The sequence below is a fragment of the Carassius auratus genome, chromosome 36 (assembly GCF_003368295.1).
Source record: "Carassius auratus strain Wakin chromosome 36, ASM336829v1, whole genome shotgun sequence".
NCBI lineage: Eukaryota > Metazoa > Chordata > Actinopteri > Cypriniformes > Cyprinidae > Carassius > Carassius auratus.
In genome coordinates, this window is record NC_039278.1 from 11,439,856 (window position 1) to 11,459,278 (window position 19,423).

The following is a 19,423-nucleotide window of genomic DNA, read 5'->3' on the forward strand; positions in this document are numbered from 1 at the left end:
AGGGATTGGCTGGAGAGAATCGAGACGTGCCATACCATACTGAGCCATGCCGAGCCGAGTCATACCACGCAGTGGAAAAGCGTTATAACTGTAGCTTCTTAAGATACAAGATACTCGTTATTTAAATTAAAAAATTAAAATTTAATTTATGCATTTAGCAGACACTTTTATCCAAAGCGACTTACAGTGCATTCAGGCTATTAATTTTTACATATCATGTGTTCCCGGGGAATCGAACCCCCAACCTTGCACTTGCTTGCTTGCTAGTGCAGTGCTCTACCAGTTGAGCTACAGGAACGCTAAAAATTTATTAAAATGTATTAGTTATTTAAAGTAGTTACACTACAGTCAAGCTCCTTGCTACGTTAAAAAGTAACCAAGGTACTAACAAAAGCTACTATTTTAATTACTATTCTTAGACTAGTTAGCAAAATAAATACCTACAAGCAAACACAGACTAATTAGATGTTATGGAAATAGTTAGCTAGTTGAAAAAGAAGTGGGATGCTCTCTACAAGATACTAACACAAGCTACTACTAAGAAGGACTAACAAGCTATTCTTAAAGTAGTGACAAAATTAACAGCACTTAAGTTAGAAACATGCTAACAAGTTACAATAGCTATTCTTAAAGTAGTTAGCTACTCGATAAAGTAATTTGCTACACAACAAACTACTTACAAAGTTACACTACTAATAAGGAATAATAAGCTATTCTTAAAGTAGTTAGATATATGAAAAAGTAGTTTTTACACTACAAGATACTAGCAAAAGCTGCTAAACTAATAAGGCCTACAAAGTTATTTTTAAAGTAGTTAGTGACATAAATCCAAAAACAAGCAAACCAGATATTCTTAAAGAAGTTAGCTACACAACAAGCTAGTCACAAAAATAAACTACATTGAAGCTATGTAAGTAGCCAGGATTTTTTATTTATTTTTTTATAATATACATGTCTACTATATTAACAATACATTTACACTCAATGCAACAAATAAACTTCTAACAACACAGTGTAAAATACTACAAAGAACTATAACTAGATGTAAATGTCACAGAGTGATTCTTCATCCAAAGTAACAATGAAAGTCTTGATTAATGTATGAGTTTGCTCGATTATAAATGTCACTGATTGGAAAAAAGTAGCTCATTAAGTGTTGTGAAATTTCAGAAAAAATATTTACTCGCAACTCCCCAACACTGGAAAAGACGCTTTCACATATACTTCAGATACTTAAATTAAAATGAATTATTTATTTTCATGGTTTATTGGTTGAAATCGTCAAAAGGAGAGAATGATAGAGAGACAGTGACAGAGCGAGTAATATCTACTGGCTGTAGTGATGAAAACATCACAGGGCCGTCCCATCTCTCTGGCTGCACACTGTCTGGGATGCACAGCTGCATTTACTGATAAGCAGAAAAACACTCTGTTGAGATCAAACAAATGTGCTGTGTCCCTTCAAGGATGGGATGCAAGAGACCAGTAGAGGAGGGGACAGTAGAAGACATGATTGAGTGACTGATTGATCTGTGCAAAATCAGAGTCACATTTTCTATATGCTACTACTTCCAGTTTGATGAAAAAAATCCTCTGGAGGCTAGTTCAATAAGATTTTGAAATTGCATGTACGTGTGTGTGAAGGCATGCTGCATGTGTGTGTGCTGTCAATAAGAATAGAGAGGGAAAGTGATACTTGTTTCTGATTTGTGGAATACTGAGTTAAGTGAGAAGAAGTTCAGAGGATAGGGAAAAAAAAATCCCTTGGTTCTTTGGAACCAAGGCAACATTTAAGTCACGTTCTCTATAAATATATGTAAAAAAATATATTATAATAATCTCATTGCCACCATATTAGATGTGGCAGTTCGATTGTACTTAGAGAAAGAAATGATCTGTTACAGAAATGAATTAATTAGAAGAATAATGGATTTACATCGGTCATCAGTATTCAGTACATTTCCATTCAAGACAGACAAGTCAGTTGGAAGAGCTTAAGATATTCATTACTAGTAACACTATTCATAATTAATGACAGGCGGAGTGTGTTGCCCAATATTCGTTTTTTATTTTTATTATATATATATATATATATATATATATATATATTATATATATCACTTCAGTCAAGATTTTTGATTTGAATTTTTGTAAACAGCTCAGTCTGGAAACTAAAATAAATAAACAAACAAACAAAAATCAATCATATCAAACACAAAGGTTCTTTGGTTTGTGGAATGTCTCATTTATTTTTTATTTAAATAAATAAATCACAGAAGCCCTAAAGCACATTTTGCTGAGTTTAACTTTCTTTCAACTTCCAATGTTATTCTAACTTTCAGTAGTAAAACAACTCTAAATCAATGTATGCTACACATTTGTCGAATGATTATACATCACGATAATGTCAAAAATGTTGATGCTCATAAATGTATTCCTGGGCTTCTGCAAAAAGGAAATAAACAAACAGTACTAGCATCTATGGTGAGAGATTCAGAGAGTATATAAAAAGTGAAAATAGAGACTAGAGAGAAACAGAAATCTCCACATTGAATCAAGATGAAAAACATGACTATAGAGATGTGATTTTATGGCATTCTAAAGAAAACAGATCCATACCATCACAGCACATAAACATTAATGCCTTGCATTGACTATGAAGTGGTATATTTATGCTTTTTCCTGTGGCAATGAATTCTCAGGTCCACTGTGTTCATCATCTTCTTCTAAATCACCATCATCTTCATCGTTATTATAACTATCATTATGGTCATTATGATGCTTCAAAACAGAGTGATCAGTTATATCTTAAAACGCAATACTATTTAGCTTTACTCTCAAGAAGCGATGACTCTTTCCATATTCATGCAGTTTTTGCATGAATAAAACATTCGGTTTTCTTTAAATTGGAAGCAATATATCTGCTAGGTTTACACCCCCTCAAGCAATTTCACTTAATTAGCTTGCTTACATTTCTGAGGGTCTCCTACTGCAAGATGAATGCTGCGTCATGCCTCTGTCAAATGCAAATAATCACAGAACATTTCTACCCTGCTCAACTCAGTCTGTGTGGGTGAATGAGAGAGAGAGAGAGATAGGATGGATGGAAAACAAAACAAATTAGTTCTAGCACATAACTCTGATGGTCCGTATGTGCATCTATGTCTGTCACAAGCTTGCAATTGGAAGAAGCACAAGCCTAATTCCACGACCCAAGGCCATAAAACGTAAATAAAAAGTTGATTCCGCCGTTCATATTCCCAGCTTTAAAGCTTTATTTTAATGAAATGTTTCTCTGCATTTAACCAACAAAGCACATAGTGACAAATTTCAGACACTTACGAGCAAGTCAGTTTGCTGTCTGCCTTTCACCATCAAGTAGTTTGATATTTTTGCACTTTCTCTTTCTTCCTAGTGTTCTGTTTCCAAATAAAACAAATTCAGCAAGTCTTTCACAAACCACTGACTGAATCAACTAAGTGCCAGGTTGAACGAGGCCCGCCGTAAACCAGTTGTGGGTAATTTTCTCTTGGCTCAGTGATATTTGACACAAGTGTTTGTTATTGGGAGTGAGAGCATGTGCTGAGTATGGGACTTAATTGCTGGTGTCATCTGGGTTAACTTGCTCTGTTAGGACCTGTCATACTCATCGAGCTAAGACAAGACAACCCAAACACTGGAGTTGTTCTTCTGCAGCACTGTATAATTACAGATGCTGCGATGGACAAGGACGTGCACGCTAGAGCGCTCAAGCCTGCATGGAAGAAAAAAAAAAAACATTTTGAAACTCAACACAATTTCAGAAAGTATCTAAAGTAATCAAGCGGGCGAGTTCATTTGATTTTAGTCTTGCATTCAGTTTCGCTCTGTTTTCCCTTCACTGTTCATTCAGACAGAGAAAGTGTCTAATGCATGGATGAGAGAGTCTGAGTGTGTATTACACTGAGGTGTCACAGAAAAGATGGATGGAGGTCTGTCCTGAGTCCCTTCCCTTCCAACTCTCCATCTTAGCCTGGACCATAAGCGTTGATAGATCCTATTTTAAATCTGCGATTAACTGAGCTGTCAGCACCCTTACAAATCTGAGAATGTGTGATCTCTCTTCACTTATGATGAAAAAAGCAGCTGTGCATCTATCTGAAGCTGTTCTCTGTGAATACTCATTAAACAACTTTAAAGTTTAAGAATAATCCTTTTCACTCTAAAAAAACTTTCAATGGCAAGTTCTGAACGTTTTCACTTAAAGGGATAGTTGACCTAAAAATAAAAATTATGTCATCCTTTACAGTACTCTTTACAGTACACTCATGCTATTCCAAACCTGTAAGAGTCTTTTTTTTTTTTTTTTTTACACAAATGAAGATATTTTGTATATTATCACATCCTTTTGTCCATTCATTGAAAGTTCACATAAAAAGACATTGTAAAAATAATCCTAACCCAGGTTCAATGGAAATATGCGCACATGGTGACATTTCTACAAAATAATATTAAATCACTTTTTACAGCATTTTCAAAGTGAAATGTCCAGTAAATGGCACTTAAAGTGCATTCATTTGAATTTGGAATATATTAATGTGAATCTGGCAATGTTTTAGTACATTGGCTGTTGTACAGTATGTAGCGTGGCAGTTTGGAAATGAAATGTCTGGTGAATGGCACTGAAAGGTTAATTCTTCATTTCGTTTGAAATTAACGTATCACCTACACTACACTAAACCCTTTCCTAAATGTAACCAACAATGTAACCAAAAGCAAATGATGAAGTTACTGAAGCAACCATGCCATTTCAGCTTGCTTCAACAAGTCTTTGATCTCTCTTTGCACTCATAACCGAGTGCAAAACTGTACCTGGTGAGCTACCAAGCAAGTTTACTGCATCAGAAAATGAGTTCTGCAAAAATGTAGGTAGAGGCGCATATTTTCAATGAGCCATTATTGAGTTATGCATGTGAATTAATTTATATAAAATGTGCATATAAATGCAAACAAACAAACAAACAAACACCTAAATTAAATTCAAAGCCTAAATTAAACCTGTTCACCATATAGATTACAATAATTTTTTTGTACTCTTTAATATGTGAAGGTTTTGGTTGCATGGACTTTCAATGAAGGGACAGAAATCTCACATTCTCCTTCATATTTAGAAAATGAAAAAAAGTCTTATGGGTTTAGAGCAAACAAACGGATTAAAAATTTTCAGGTGAAAATAAACATCACTCTCAACTGCATATTCAGATGAGGGCCAATGGGTGGTGTCTCCAAGGATAAGCTTAGACCTTGATTCTGCACACCCTTAAAGCTTCCACTATGGGGGCCTATACCTCTGTTAGCTCATCGCATCTTAAGCCCACCAATAACAGCATCCAAACACCCAACATACGCTGAGAGACCTGTCCACAAGCATCTAGCCCTCAAAAACAACATTTGAGAATAAAATGACACCAATTAAAATGAAAAGCAAGACCGTCTGATGCCAGATGATAGATGTCATACTGATTCACTAAGTATCGTTTGGCCTTCAAATAACTGCTCCAGGTAGAAAAAAAAATGTGCAAAATAATTCAGAATGCTTCAGCATCAGACAGCATTGCTGTTGCCCGGGGATATTACTTAATGAGAGAGAGAACGCAGGGGCACCAGAGATGAGCGCTGTGAGAGAGCGATAAAAGAGGGATGGCAGATAGTTGTAAATAAATGGAAACAGAGAGAGAGATAGACACCGGAAGCCAGAAAGAAGGACTGAGGGAAAGAGATAAATGGTTAAGTGAAGGAGGAAAGAGAGCGAGATGACGACTGACAGAAACAAACACTGGTAAATGTGGGAAGAGAGGTGTAGAGATCCAGAGATAAAGAAAACAGGAGATGGAGGATGTAAGAGATGGAGGAGAAAAGTGAAAAAAAAGAGTGGATGAGAAGGGATTTGAAGCCAGATGCTTGAAGAGAAACTATAGTCACCTAAGGGGCAGAACTGGCACTAGGACAGGAGAAAGAGAGAGAGAAAGAGAGAGAGAGAGAGAAAGTGCACCTGATCACACATCTCTCTCATTCCCTACACCCTCTATTTCACTCCATCTCTTCCCTCATCACCTCCCAGAATTCATTACTCTCAGTGAATCTCTCTTTGTTTCACAGCTCCAGTAAGTTTCTCCAGCTGTCAGACAGTATTGTGTGAATTAAATAAATATCAAGACACTGTTCGAATTCAGAAATCAGGGTAATGAGGAGAGGATGAGTCCAAACAGGCAGACTATAGCTCCGTTCCAAAAAGCTGTTTACAAGGCAGTGTCCTAACCGTCATGACACCTCTACATGAGCAGTGCCATACCATCTGGCAAATGTTTTATTTAGAATTTGATGTTAGCATAATGATACTCTAATACACATACAAATACAACAATTGGGTAAAATCATTTTAATAGGCAAAACACATGCTCTGGTCAGTTTTGAGATTTTGGTTTAAAAGCTATTTGGCTTTTCATAAATGTGTCAGATTATTGGGAAGAAAATATTCCATATAATTTTTTTTTCTATATTGTTCATTGTATTGAACTCTATCTATTTATGTCTGTAGATTTCAATTACAATTCATAACTTTAAAGGCTGTTTTCTCAAAATGAGTAGAAATTCAGTAGAACATGTCTACAGCTAATTTTAATCTATCTACATTTGAAAGGCTTTCGTAGGGGTTTGTTTATAAATCATTTGCCTAATTTCATACAACATTTAATTCCTAAAAACATAGTGCCATTTTCTTTTTTTTGTTCTGGCTGTTGGCAGCATTTTCTGAATTATGGAGTGATAAAAGGTACCCAAAATAAAACATTCCCCTCTGTAAAAACATTTGACTCTTATCTGTCAACAGACGGAAACAAGCATTTTGAATCTGGCTTTATCCAGTGTTCAGATTTCTGTTCTGGAAAGTATGCAAATTAGTGCATATTTAAAAAGAAACCACCTCATTTGCATGTTTAAACACAATATTTCAGAACATTTGTAATACAGAAATGTTTGCAGTTATTAACGTAATCAATCAACTTAGGAACTATGGTCATATCTATGAGACTTTTTATTTTCATTACCCAAAAGACGCTTTTCAGTACTGAATGGAATATAGTTTATTTACACAAATAATCCTCTGGGTACTCACTGTTTTAGAGTCGAGCTCCGGAGGGTTGTCGTTGATGTCAGTAATGCTAATGAGGGCCGTGGCTGTGTTGGACAGGCCGAAGTTCAGGCTGCCCTCCATATCGGTGGCCTGGACTATGATGCTGTACTGAGACACTTTCTGAAACAACACAGAACATGTCCATTTTAATCAACTGAAAGACACACATCACACATGTCAATCAGAACTTACCGCAGATTTTATGTGGTCTTGGAATTAAAACAATAATAAAAAATCTAGTTAATTATGTTTATTTATGAACAACTTATTTTCTTTTCTTTCTTTTTTTTTAGGACAACCACAACATATTTAATTTAACCTCTGGGAAAGAGGTTTATTTCAATGGACTAAAACTACTTTCAATAGTCTTAAATAGTCTGTCCATAAAAACATGGTACATATCCATAGAACATGAAAACCTATTACCATAGAAAATAGACTGAGGAAACCATGGTAATACCATGACAGTCTTTGATAGTGTTGTCCCTAAAGTATGACTAGAAACCTTATTCATCCATTTTATGTGATGGAACAGTTGAGTGGTCTAGAAGTCTGGTATCTAAGCCTGAGCAAAGCTGTCTTACACAGACCTTGAGACTGTGAATATTTGAGAAATGGCGGCTCTGTGTTTGTCTGGGGATGTGTCTGTCTGCCTGTCTGTCTGCTTGCATGCAGACTTTTCTGTTAATTAGGAGGCTACAGTGAGCTTTGTTTTGCTTTGATACTTTGTCACTCACTATTTATGGAAAGACACACACCCACACGCATACACACAGATAATCAGTGCGCAAAAACAACTCTTCATCAACAGACATGTACCAGCCTGTTTAGAACCACGGTTGAAAGGCAAGGGTTGCGAGGGCAACAGATGGACAGAAAAATGTGCGCACACACATCAAAGTGTTTGTTGTTGCATGGCCAACATTCCTTTGGGCAAAGATCTGAAACTGTACCCCTGTCCACATTCGGGTGAATCTGACTCCAGTTAGTCCACACTGGGAGGAGACAGAGAGCTGAGCCTGAGCCTGAGCCAGAGCCTCTCCTCTGTCTCTTTCAGTTCCCGCCGTATTAATCCGGTTGGCCGAAAGCCCTCTGTAGTTGCAGACAGGAAGTGGGGGGAGTCAAGGACAAGTCAGTGTTCCTCTGAGACTGGTCTGGGGGACGGGTGTCTTGCAGGGAGGTGGCTGACTGCTGATGTGAAGCAATGAATACCCTTGCAACAGCTTGCTGTAGAACTTGATGGTTTTACTTTGATGGCTTCCTTTTGTTTTAGCAGATGACTGCCCATGGGACATCAATTTAACCATAACTAAACATGAGAAAAGCCTCTCTGACTCTGGCTTATGACTGCCTACATAGGCAGCATAATTATGTTGCCTTCTAAAGCCAAATTCATTCATATATATATATATATATATATATATATATATATATATATATATATATATATACAAATTATTTTATTATTTGATCAAAAAAGAACACTAAAAATATAGTACATTTAAAGAAATACTGTAACATTTTGAAACATTATTACAATTTAGAAATAAGTATTTTCCATATTAAAGGTGCAGTAGGGAACTTTTGTAAAAAATATTTTTTACATATTTATTAAACCTGTCATTATGTCCTGACAGTAGAATATGAAATCGATAATCTGTGAAAAAAATCAAGCTCCTCTGGCTCCTCCCAGTGGTCCTATTGCCATTTGCAGTTACAGACCGCTCCCGGAAAGAAATCAACCAATCAGAGCTGCGGTCTGTAACTTTGTTTGTGTTCAAAATTTAGAAAAATGTATATAATAAGCGAGTACACCATGAATCCATTTTCCAAACCGTGTTTTTAGCTTGTCCTGAATCACTAGGGTGCACCTATAATAAGTGTTTATATTCGGACTATTTTAGATTGCTTCGGGGGTACCGCGGCGGAGTAACCCAGTACCTTTGTGATTCTTCATAGACATAAACAGAGAGAAGTAGCTCCGGCTACGATGTTCTTCCGCAAGACGCAAGCAGTTCTGTTTATTAACCGCTAGAGCGTCAAAAGTTCCCTACCGCAGCTTTAATATATTTTGAAGTATTACTTATTCTTGTGATGGCAAACTGAAAGTTTAGCAGTCTTCAGTGTCACATGATCCTTCAGAAATCATTTTAATCCTGACTCGCTGTTCAAGAAACATGTTTTATTATTATTAATGTTGAAAACAGTTCTAATATGCTGATTTGCTGCTCCATAAACATTTCTTATTATCATTGTTGAAAACAGTTGCACTGCTTACATTTTTTTTGTGTGGCCCTAATGCATTTTTTTTTTTTTTAGTTTTTTTTGATGAATAGAAAATCCAAAACAAACAGAACTGATATGAAACAGAAATCTTTTCTAACATTATAAATGTTTTTATTGCTACTTTTGAACAGTTGATCAAATTCATCTTTGTTGAATATACATTTTTTAAAGTGCCCCTATTATGGTATTTCAGATATTGCCCTGCATGAAGTGTGTAATGTAGCTTTATGTGAATTTAAAAGATCTGCAAATTTTTAAAACTGAAAGTGCATGATAAATAAAGTTATTGTCTCCCAAAAGAAACAATGGACTCTGAACAGCCTAAACAAGTCTTCAGTAATTCAACTCCAGCTTCCGTGTTGGCTACACGTCACAGGGTAACACATTTGCATAATGGCAGCTTATGTTCTACGCTGGCCAGCTGCGGCTTGAACAACTTGACCTGCCCTCATTTTTCGGTATGAGTATAAGTTGCATGAGTCCAAAAATTCGTCATGATGAGGAAAAAAACATATATAAGTCGCACTGGACTATAAGTCGCATTTATTTAGAACCAAGAACCAAGAGAAAGCATTATGTCTACAGCCGCGAGAAGGCGCTCTATGTGTTCAGTGTAGACTACAGGAGCACTGAGCAGCATAGAGCGCCCTCTGACGGCTGGAAACGGTTATGTTTTCTCTTAGTTCATTTCTCTTGGTTCATGTCAAATTAATTTTGATAAATAAGTCGCACCTGACTATAAGTCGCAGGACCAGCCAAAATATGAAAAAAAGTGTGACTTATAGTCTGGAAAATATGATATTTGTGTGGTTTATACCATGCTGAAAGCATGCTGTGTCTTAGGTGGGGAAAGTAAATTTGTTTCATTTTCACTTCCAAAAGATGAGGCTGGAAAGAATACGTGGTTAAAATTATAATTTTTTTCACTGTTCCACAGCAGTACAAGTCCAATTTTTTTTTTGTGTTCCAGTCATTTTACTGATGACTGCTTCTCTAATCTCGGGGAGTTTAATGTGCGATTGACAAAATGCTTGCTCTTGAAAGATTGCTCACTACCCGGTTTACTTGGACCAGCTGGCTCCACTGAATCACAACCTGTAAAGTATGATAAATAATAGATGTTTAGATTTTCTATCGAGCATTCAAAATACAGAACTATGGCTGTGGGCGAATCATTTCTGTTATGCGTTGTATGCGGCAGATCAATCACAACGGACTGGGCAATCTGACCAATCAGAGCAGAGTATGCTCATGGAAAGGACGGGTTTAGAGAGACTAAATCTTAGAACTAATCTGAACAAATCGTTTGGAAAAAATCATTGGAAAATTGCATATTTTGAAAAAACTGAAGTGTTTTTTGACCTTGCATGCATGTAAACCTATTGTAGTAGACTCCCAATGGCACATGGAGCAAAAAAAAAAAAAAAAAAAAAAAAAAAAAAATACCCTACATTAAACTTTTGAAAAGTGTATAAAGTACAATCAATATGAAAAAGATTAAGCATTATTTATATAACATATGGAGTGGGTGCACCGTAGAGAGTTACAGATTGGTCATCTATGATTATCCATTTCAGTTAAGATGTTAAGTAGAGAGCTCACTAGGCAATAGAAAAGCTTTCAGATACAGTATAACAAAATAGGAAGGCATCATGGCAAGTACGAAATGTATGTCTACTAAGATGCATTGATTCAGTCTGTTGAGGGCAGCATAGCTTGTGCGGAAACCAGTTTCCTTAGTGGGAACCTTCATTCAACTTATATTTTAATTAACGGAATGACTGGACAGGTCTTTCAGAGTCTTTCTTTCATAATCTTTCTGTCTACCCATCCATATTTCACTCTCCCTCGTGTAGCTGTATTTAAGAGGCAGGTCAGGGACTCCTCAGAGGAGCTCTCATGGTTTTATGGCACTTAAAGAACTGCAGAGTAATGGGGACACGCTGAGAGTCATTAAAACCTGAGTCTTCTCGTTAATATTGCCCAGTTCGGCTCAATTAATGAGAAGTCAATAGCAGCTGACCTTTATTAACACAATAATGAAATATCAATACTGTCTCCTCTGGTTATGCTCTGCAGAGAACTAGAGAAACAAATCAGTGTGTAATTAATCTTGCACACTTTTCATACAGCTCTGGCTGCGGGAATGGAGAACGTGACACCAAGAGATGAGCTTAAACACATTTCCAGTCCTGAAGACAATGTAAAACAATTCCACCTCAGGACAACTGGCAGCATCTCTGAGACGAGTTTCACCCATACAGACTCTCACATGCTTGAGTCAACTGCTATGAGGAGCATTTCACAGCCCAACAGGCCCTGACCTCGCTCGCTCCCTCAGGAGAAAAGGGAATAGGAGAAGTGATAAGGGGAAGGAGCGAAAGAGATGATAGTGGAGAGAGTGCAACCAGAAGTTATGATTCTCCCCGTATCATACAAACAGGAAGCGTAGGATCATCTGGGAATGACTGGCACTCGCACACACACACATGTACTTCACACCGATCGATTTCCTAATCAGGTGCGGCAGAGTGGACACGTTCTAACCCAGACATGACACAAGTAGGCAAGCGTGCGCGCACACACACACACACACACACACGCACACACACACACACACACACAGACCACATAGCCTCTGGCAGAGACAAGAGACAGGTAATGAAAAGCAACAGCTTGTACAATCTGCCTCGAACAGATTCACAGAGCTGCAGAGACAGTCACACACACACACACACACGCACGCACGCACGCATGCACACACATAGACAAAAAAAAAACAGCACTGCCACTGCAGAACTTTTAAGCACTTTGATTTTAAGTGATTCAATTCTGTTGGATTTAAAGTGTTTTTTTTTTCTTCTGGCATTCTCTGCTATTTCAAAATAAAAGTCCTGCTTCTGGCACTTATTGGTCAAACAGAAAAATTTATTGGCTGATGTTAACAATTAAAAATGACAAATAATGACAGATCTATCAGACTGTTATATACAGTGGGTATAGGAAATACTGAGTGATTCAGTTTATTTATTTATTTATTTCTGACATGTTGGTGTTAAATCTTTCACTTGTATGTTATGTTGAGTAAATACAGCTGAATAAAACTTAAAACAGTTGACCCCTACTCTTTCCCAAATACATTTCACTCTGTTCTTTACATAAAGCTAATCTGGAGAGAAAAAACCTGCAATAAAAATTGTAATAATAAATATTACTATTGTAATAGCGCACTTGAAAATATAACAATAAATAAAAATAATATGCAACAGTGCTTTACATTTCTGGTCTTTGGAGTGTCTAGTCAAATTACTGCATTTTCTGAGTCGGTAATTTAATGTTAAACCTATGAAAATGGTTTTAAAAAGCACATGGTACTATAGTTTCATCACTTTACAGTGTAGCGATTAACGGCTTTTTGCAGTAGCTTAACTGTCATATATAGCTTCTGATAAGGGGGAATTTGTCCACAAAATTATAAGAGCACATATTATTTCATATTTTATTATTTCACACACAGTATTTTAACTTGGCAAAGCAAGCCATGCTCATGTTCTTTTGTCATCGTTTATGTGAGGCATATAGCACTGGACATGGACAGATTTGCTTATTCAAAACAAGTAGTTAACAGTAATTCCTTAATTTTATTGCTATTACCCTGCATACATTTTTATATTTAGTTATATTGAAAAAGTTTCAGATTAATTAAGTTTTTTTTTTTTTTTTTATCCCGCTTTAACATGGATTTCTATGGAGCCCGGAAGACGAGAGCATCCAAACGGAAGTTAGAATCCATCATGGCGGTGCTCATCAGTGACTCAATATTGTAATTATTTTATTTTACAGTACAAAAGTAAAATTACAATACTAATTGTGGCTGTCTTAATATATTCATTCAACTATCAATGTTTGTTTTAATGAATGCTTTTTGTCATTTTGAAATGTGACAGTCTAAGGTCCCCATCCACTTTCATTGCAATAGAATGAAGAACATGAACAATCTTCCAAACTTCTTCTTTTGTGGTTCACATTTTTTTTTATGAATAAAAATAAATGATTCATTTTAATTTCTATCTGCAGAAATCTGTCTTCCCTGAACCTGTAAAAACACACAAATCCTATTCCATTTAATTCCTGTATGATATTATAGATTCATGTGGTGCTATTAAAATGAAAAGAGAAGAAATAAAATGATGGAAATTGGAAAGGCTGGTTGTAAAATGCATAAAATGGACATTTTTGGCACGATGGGCATAAGACAACATGACAGTTGCAGTAAAAGGCATGCAGTGCAAAAAAAAAAAAAAAAAAAACGGGGAGAGGGGCTGCTTGTTAGCTGCTGTAATCAGACAGGTGATGGTGAGCAGGTTAAGAGGTGTGTGAAGGTGATGGGGTCTCCGTGTGAGAGGGTAATTGGTATTCAGACCTGATCAAATGTGTGCGACATCAAGTGAATGTGAACTCCCACCACTGCAAGCAACTGCACCAGGCTTCTTCAACCCACTAATTACTGCATAAATATTCCAATTAGATGACAGGTACTGATGAAGGAGGATTATGCTCCTGATGAGAAAATGTGTATGTGAAAGAGACAGATGGGAATGCAGAGAGGCAAATGTTAGGATGAGTATATGTGTGTAGACAGCTGCCTGTATCCCATGTGGCCCCCGCTGGGTAAAACACTGAAAGTTCAGGAGGAGCATATTCATACAAGCCCACCAATCTACACACTAAGTGGATAAAAAGCAATGCCTCATTCCAATTAACTCAATTTTCTTTGAAAAAGTTTTTGCCCTACCATTTCCCCAATGTGGAGCTTGAGTTTCTCATGAAATGGCTGTAAAAACCACCACATCGCCTCTTCAAAGATGAACACGAGGGACTTTTTCATACACTGTCATTCAAAAGTTACTGTAATTTTGTTTCTGAAAGAAGTCTCTTATGATCACCAAGACTGCTTTCAGTAAAACTACAGTAAAATATTCTGTAATATTGTTTCAGTTTAACAACTCTTTTCTATTTTGATTTAATCAAAATAAATAAATGAAGTATTTTATTCCAGTGATGGCAAAGCTGAATTTTCAGTCTTCAGTCTCACTCGACCTGACTTGGTATGCTGACTTGGTTCTCAAGAAATATTTCTAATTATTATCAATGCTGTGTATCAAACAGTTGTGCTGCTTATGTTTTAGTAACATTAAATGTCTTTATTGTCACTGAATACTAACTGCATAGTCATTTACTCCCTCTCTATTGTCACTTTCCCAAACCTATGTTGTTCCAAGCATGTTTTATTTTCTATCTCCTTTTTAAAGAAAAATGAAAGGAGATGGTTTTTTTTGGAGCTTGTTAGTATAAAGCATCATCCACTACCACTGAGAGGAAAACAGAAGCTTGGACACACTCTCCATCATCTCCTTTTGTGTTTCACGGAAGACAGAAAGTCATACAGGTTTGGAATGACATGAGGGTGAGTAAATAATGACCGAATTTTCATTTTTGGGTGAACTATTCCTTTCAGTCTCGTCCAACAACATCTTGCCTGACAGGGAATGTGATGTTGAAAATCTTCCAAATGTTCCATTTGCGATGTGGCTTTGTAAACACAAAAGTGTGTCCCAGTTCTAATTGGAGTGCACAGGTGGAAGAGAGCGCAATCGCGGCGTTAGATTAATGAGGTTCGTCCTCTGGTCCTGAGAGGAGGACAGATGACCTGCCTGCAGTAGGTACCACGACCCACATTCATGCTCCTGTAGACACCTCAGCCAGTCTGTCTTAGTCACTGGACTAGAAGGAGTCACTGCTCCAGGGACAGATTTATGATAACTTGTCAGAGAGAAAATAGAGAATCTTGAGATGACAGCAAACTTCATCTAACATGGCATGACGGGTAGAAAACTTTACGTACGGAGTGAAACAAGATGCCAAAGGAATAATGATGAAGACTGTAATAGAACTGCAGTGCCAAAACCTCCCTAAGCAGCTGAAAAATCACTGTAATGACTGCAAAGTAGCTTATTTTAATAAAATGCCACCAAAAGTGATTTGATACAAGCCATTAACCTTTAATATGTAATTTACTAACATAATTTGTTAGAACAACAACTGTTTTAATGGTTTGAAATTATTATTATTATAAATAACAAATAGTTCCGGCACTAAAGTGCAACTGATGATGATGATGATGATAAAGATAATAATCATCATCATCAATTATACTTGAGCAGTAGCACTATTTGTCATACAATTAATACTTCTGAACACATAGAGTGGTCTCCAGTAACTACATCTAAAAATGTTTCAATATTATGATATGACGCTAATGAGAATGGGACTAGAATCTGTGGCAAGAAAGCAAGGGATCTCGTAGGATGGAGAGATAAAGGGGAAGCTGAAAGACTTCCCCGCAGGTCCGATTAAGCATTCTGGGATAAATAGGAATGGACCTCTGAATGACCCTGCTCATTAGTGGAGCAGAGGGAGGTTAAGGAGGAACACACAACTGTGTGTGTGTGTGTGTGTGTGTAAGAAAGAGGGAACACTAGAGTGATATAGAGGGGAATTAATGAAGAAGTTAAGCAGGAGAACACGTCTGGTGGGAAGGGTCACGCTCTGAAACTCAGATGAGTTATGGCAAAGCTGTTCCCATGACCCATAGAGTTCACTTGTGTGGGTATGTGAGTGCATGCATGTATTGAAAATGAAGTCAACTGCATTCTAAAGTAGACACTAAGAAGACCCCAATGATTAGCTGAATTAATTCTAGGTGGGGCTGGAAATAATAAGTATAACAAGACTTGAGAGCATGTACATATCTCTGCTGTGCAACAGAGGACAAGCTAGAAAATCCCAGAAACGATTCGGAGGCTGAAACCCAATTTGCATACCTTTACTGAGAATGAGAAATAAACACTATCCTGGAAATAAAGCTCCTACTTTATTTCAGTATGAAATGAAATCAGATGCCGGGATACATTTTGAGGATCGTTAAAGTTCCAAACCTGTTTGAAGAGCTCTTTTTATTTCCACAATGAAAGTCAGTGGGGTCCAAACATTTTTTTTACTCCTGTTTTCCTACACAATAATCAAAGATATGACAAGATATTTCCAACATTTCCACCTTAATGGGACAAAGCTGCTTGTTTTCAAACATTTTGTTAATCATGTTAATTAACTAATATGGGTAATTAATTTAATATATCAAATAATTTAAGCACAATTCCTTTTGGATTCCGGAAGTTATTCAGAACTGTGTTCTTCACTAAAAACAAACAAATAAATTTGAGAGAACATAAAAATAAATACAATTTACATTAATATCTTGATTTCATGTGCTTATTTTCAGCATTTTCTTTAAATTAATGTAAAAAAATTTAATACATTAATAATAACTAATTATTTTAAATACTTTTAAGCCTGGTTGAGAACCACCACATTAGACCCCATAGAAAATCTTCTTTTGTGTCTTTCAGAAGAAATTCATACAGATTTGAGAGTGTCATGAGAGTGTCTAAATGATGACAGCATTTTCATTTCTGCAATTCTTCTCTCCCAGTAAAACCACCTGCTTTTTCATAGAGCGTGGTTTTGTATTTGATATTTACCAAAAAAAAAACAAAAAAAAACAAAGAAGGAAGTATCCACAATACTATATAGGACAGATACAATGCAGTCCGAAGTCCAGTAAAGCATTTTTGCAGCATTTTCAGCATCTTCAGCCATTGAAGCGGTGACTGTTGTCCTGCTCTGATGGGGTGTTCTGGGAGGGCAGATAACTGCTCTTCAACTTGAAAAGGTCACAGACAGCTCAAAGGACAGGCTGATCATTAAGTTGATCCTTAAAGCGCTGTTTGTTACAGTGCAAGAATGTCTCTTCACAATGTTGTTCACAGGAAACTAGGGACCATGCACACTGAGTATGCTCAGACAACACCATAGCTGAGAACTAATTATTTTCTAACGAAGGGAGACAGACAGGGAGGCCGAGACAAACACTTTTCATGGAATGAAGGTTTGTGTAAGCACACACACTCATATACTCAAACCCATGAGAACTGCGAACCCATTACACACTGATCAACAGTTCTTTGAAAGAAAATTCAAACGAAAGCAGCTTCTTGGAAGCATGCTTGCTTTTACATGTACTAGAGGTGACTTACCTCTCTGTCAATGCCTGCAGCGATGGTGCTGATCTCTCCCGTGGCTCCGTTAATGGTAAACATGTTAGGAATGGGGATGTGCGGCGTCTGGCTCAGGATGCGATAGTGCACTAGTCCGTTTGCCGTGGTGCTGTCATCTGCGTCAAAGGCCGTTACCTGCATTACCGAAGTGCCTGGAGAGGAAGAGGGGTAAACAAGCGTGAATCAAAACACTAATGCATGCATAATCACAATTTCTGTCACAAAGCAGCTGCGCTTGTTTGTCCGAGTTGCTAAGAACATACAGTGGGGCTCTTATTTTTTGAAAATTACTCAGATTTTCACAGATTCTGCAAGGGGTGCCCAAACTTTCGATCCCCACTGTACGTGCACAAACGGTGGCTTTTTGATCAGTGATTCTATTTTTTTGTACTGCTCCATGTGTCAGAGCAATGTCCAAACGCCAAATCCGATTCCAGGGTCTTTCTCACCTAAGCTGTCTCATCCTCTTCATTTCTGATTCTGCTATCCATACAAAATCTGTTCGGTAATGAGGGTCTGTCTGCCTTTCTTGCCTCTGTCACTTTCATTATCCCTCAGTCCTGCTATAGCTGTGTGGGCAGTGTTAATCTCGAAACTAAATAACTTATAGAAATGTTTGTTAAAGTTTTAGTTATTATTTTAAAATACATGATTTTATTAAATTGAATAATTTTTATTAAATGCATTATGAGTTCAATTAAATATGTATTTCTATTTATATAACATTAAATATTCAAAATATCTCTGTATATTATATATTTATATATATATAATATGCTGGGTTTTAGAACTGGGTGCGTATGTGTTTGTGTGAGAGCGAGGCGTCAGGTGCTGTATGATGCGGGTGGGGGTCCATAAGGCCTTTAGACCCCAAAACATGTTTATTGATTTCTGAGAACTTGTTTCACACCATCTCAAATGTGAGCGAGCAATTAGGGGCCTCCAAATAGAGAAACGGAGGATAAACGACCTTGCGACGTGGGCAAAATGTCACCCTGTCATTTTGTGTTACTGTCATTCTGTCTCTCCTGTGTTCCAGTCACTTCTGTCATTTAATATTAATGGCAATAGTGACCCAGAAAGCTGGTCAGAGGTGGGCGACCGCACTCTTAGCCAGACCTCACGCATTTGAGGGTTTCTCCGGCCCCCTGTAATTGTGAGGAGATAGTGCCATCATTTTGTGACAACACACCTATGAGGGGCTAATTGTGGCTGAGAGTTCTATTTCAAAGTTCATTAAGTTTCAGAGCAGAATCTGTCACTATGCCCCATGAGAAAGAGGAAAAGGAAGAAATGAGCGAAGGGAGAAGAAAAACAATTAAGCCCTCTTCTGATAGGGCTACATCAATTTTTGAACAACCAGAAAGTGAGCAAGCACATGTGGAAGGATGAAGAAGACAAAAGAGTTGCATGTCATCTCTGTCGCCTTCAATTTTCAACGAGTGCTATTCTTTAACAGGATTAAATGCTCTTTATTTGTAAAAGTGAGAGAGATGACCGTGCAGGAAACAGTTAACCCCTGGGCCTTTTCAATTGCTTTTTAATTTGAAAACTAATTCAATGCTGTAATTGCTTTTCGACTTAAACCACTGAAGCTCAAAATTCCTCCTTTCATTAGGCGCGTGCTGGTCGGCAGGCTCTCTCTTTCACAGGTGTATAAGAAATTGGGGAGTCATTAGTTTTAACAAGTTTAACATAACCAACCTGAGAATGGAAACCAAACCTTGCAGCGCCGACTCCTTTCTAATCACCTCACCTTCCAATTCAAGGCTGTCCAATGCAAAGTATT

At 37.1% G+C, this 19,423-nt stretch overlaps 1 protein-coding gene across 1 annotated transcript in view; it reads right to left on the reverse strand.

Moving 5' to 3' along the window:
* cdh4 (cadherin 4, type 1, R-cadherin (retinal)) overlaps positions 1 to 19,423 on the reverse strand; it is a 204,740-nt gene that overhangs the window by 12,516 nt on the left and 172,801 nt on the right. The window contains exons 8-9 of the mRNA XM_026221372.1: positions 17,614 to 17,786; positions 7,154 to 7,291 (exon numbers count right to left, since the gene is read on the reverse strand). Coding sequence (XP_026077157.1) covers positions 7,154 to 7,291; positions 17,614 to 17,786 — 311 coding nt within the window. The remainder of the gene's footprint in view (positions 1 to 7,153; positions 7,292 to 17,613; positions 17,787 to 19,423) is intronic.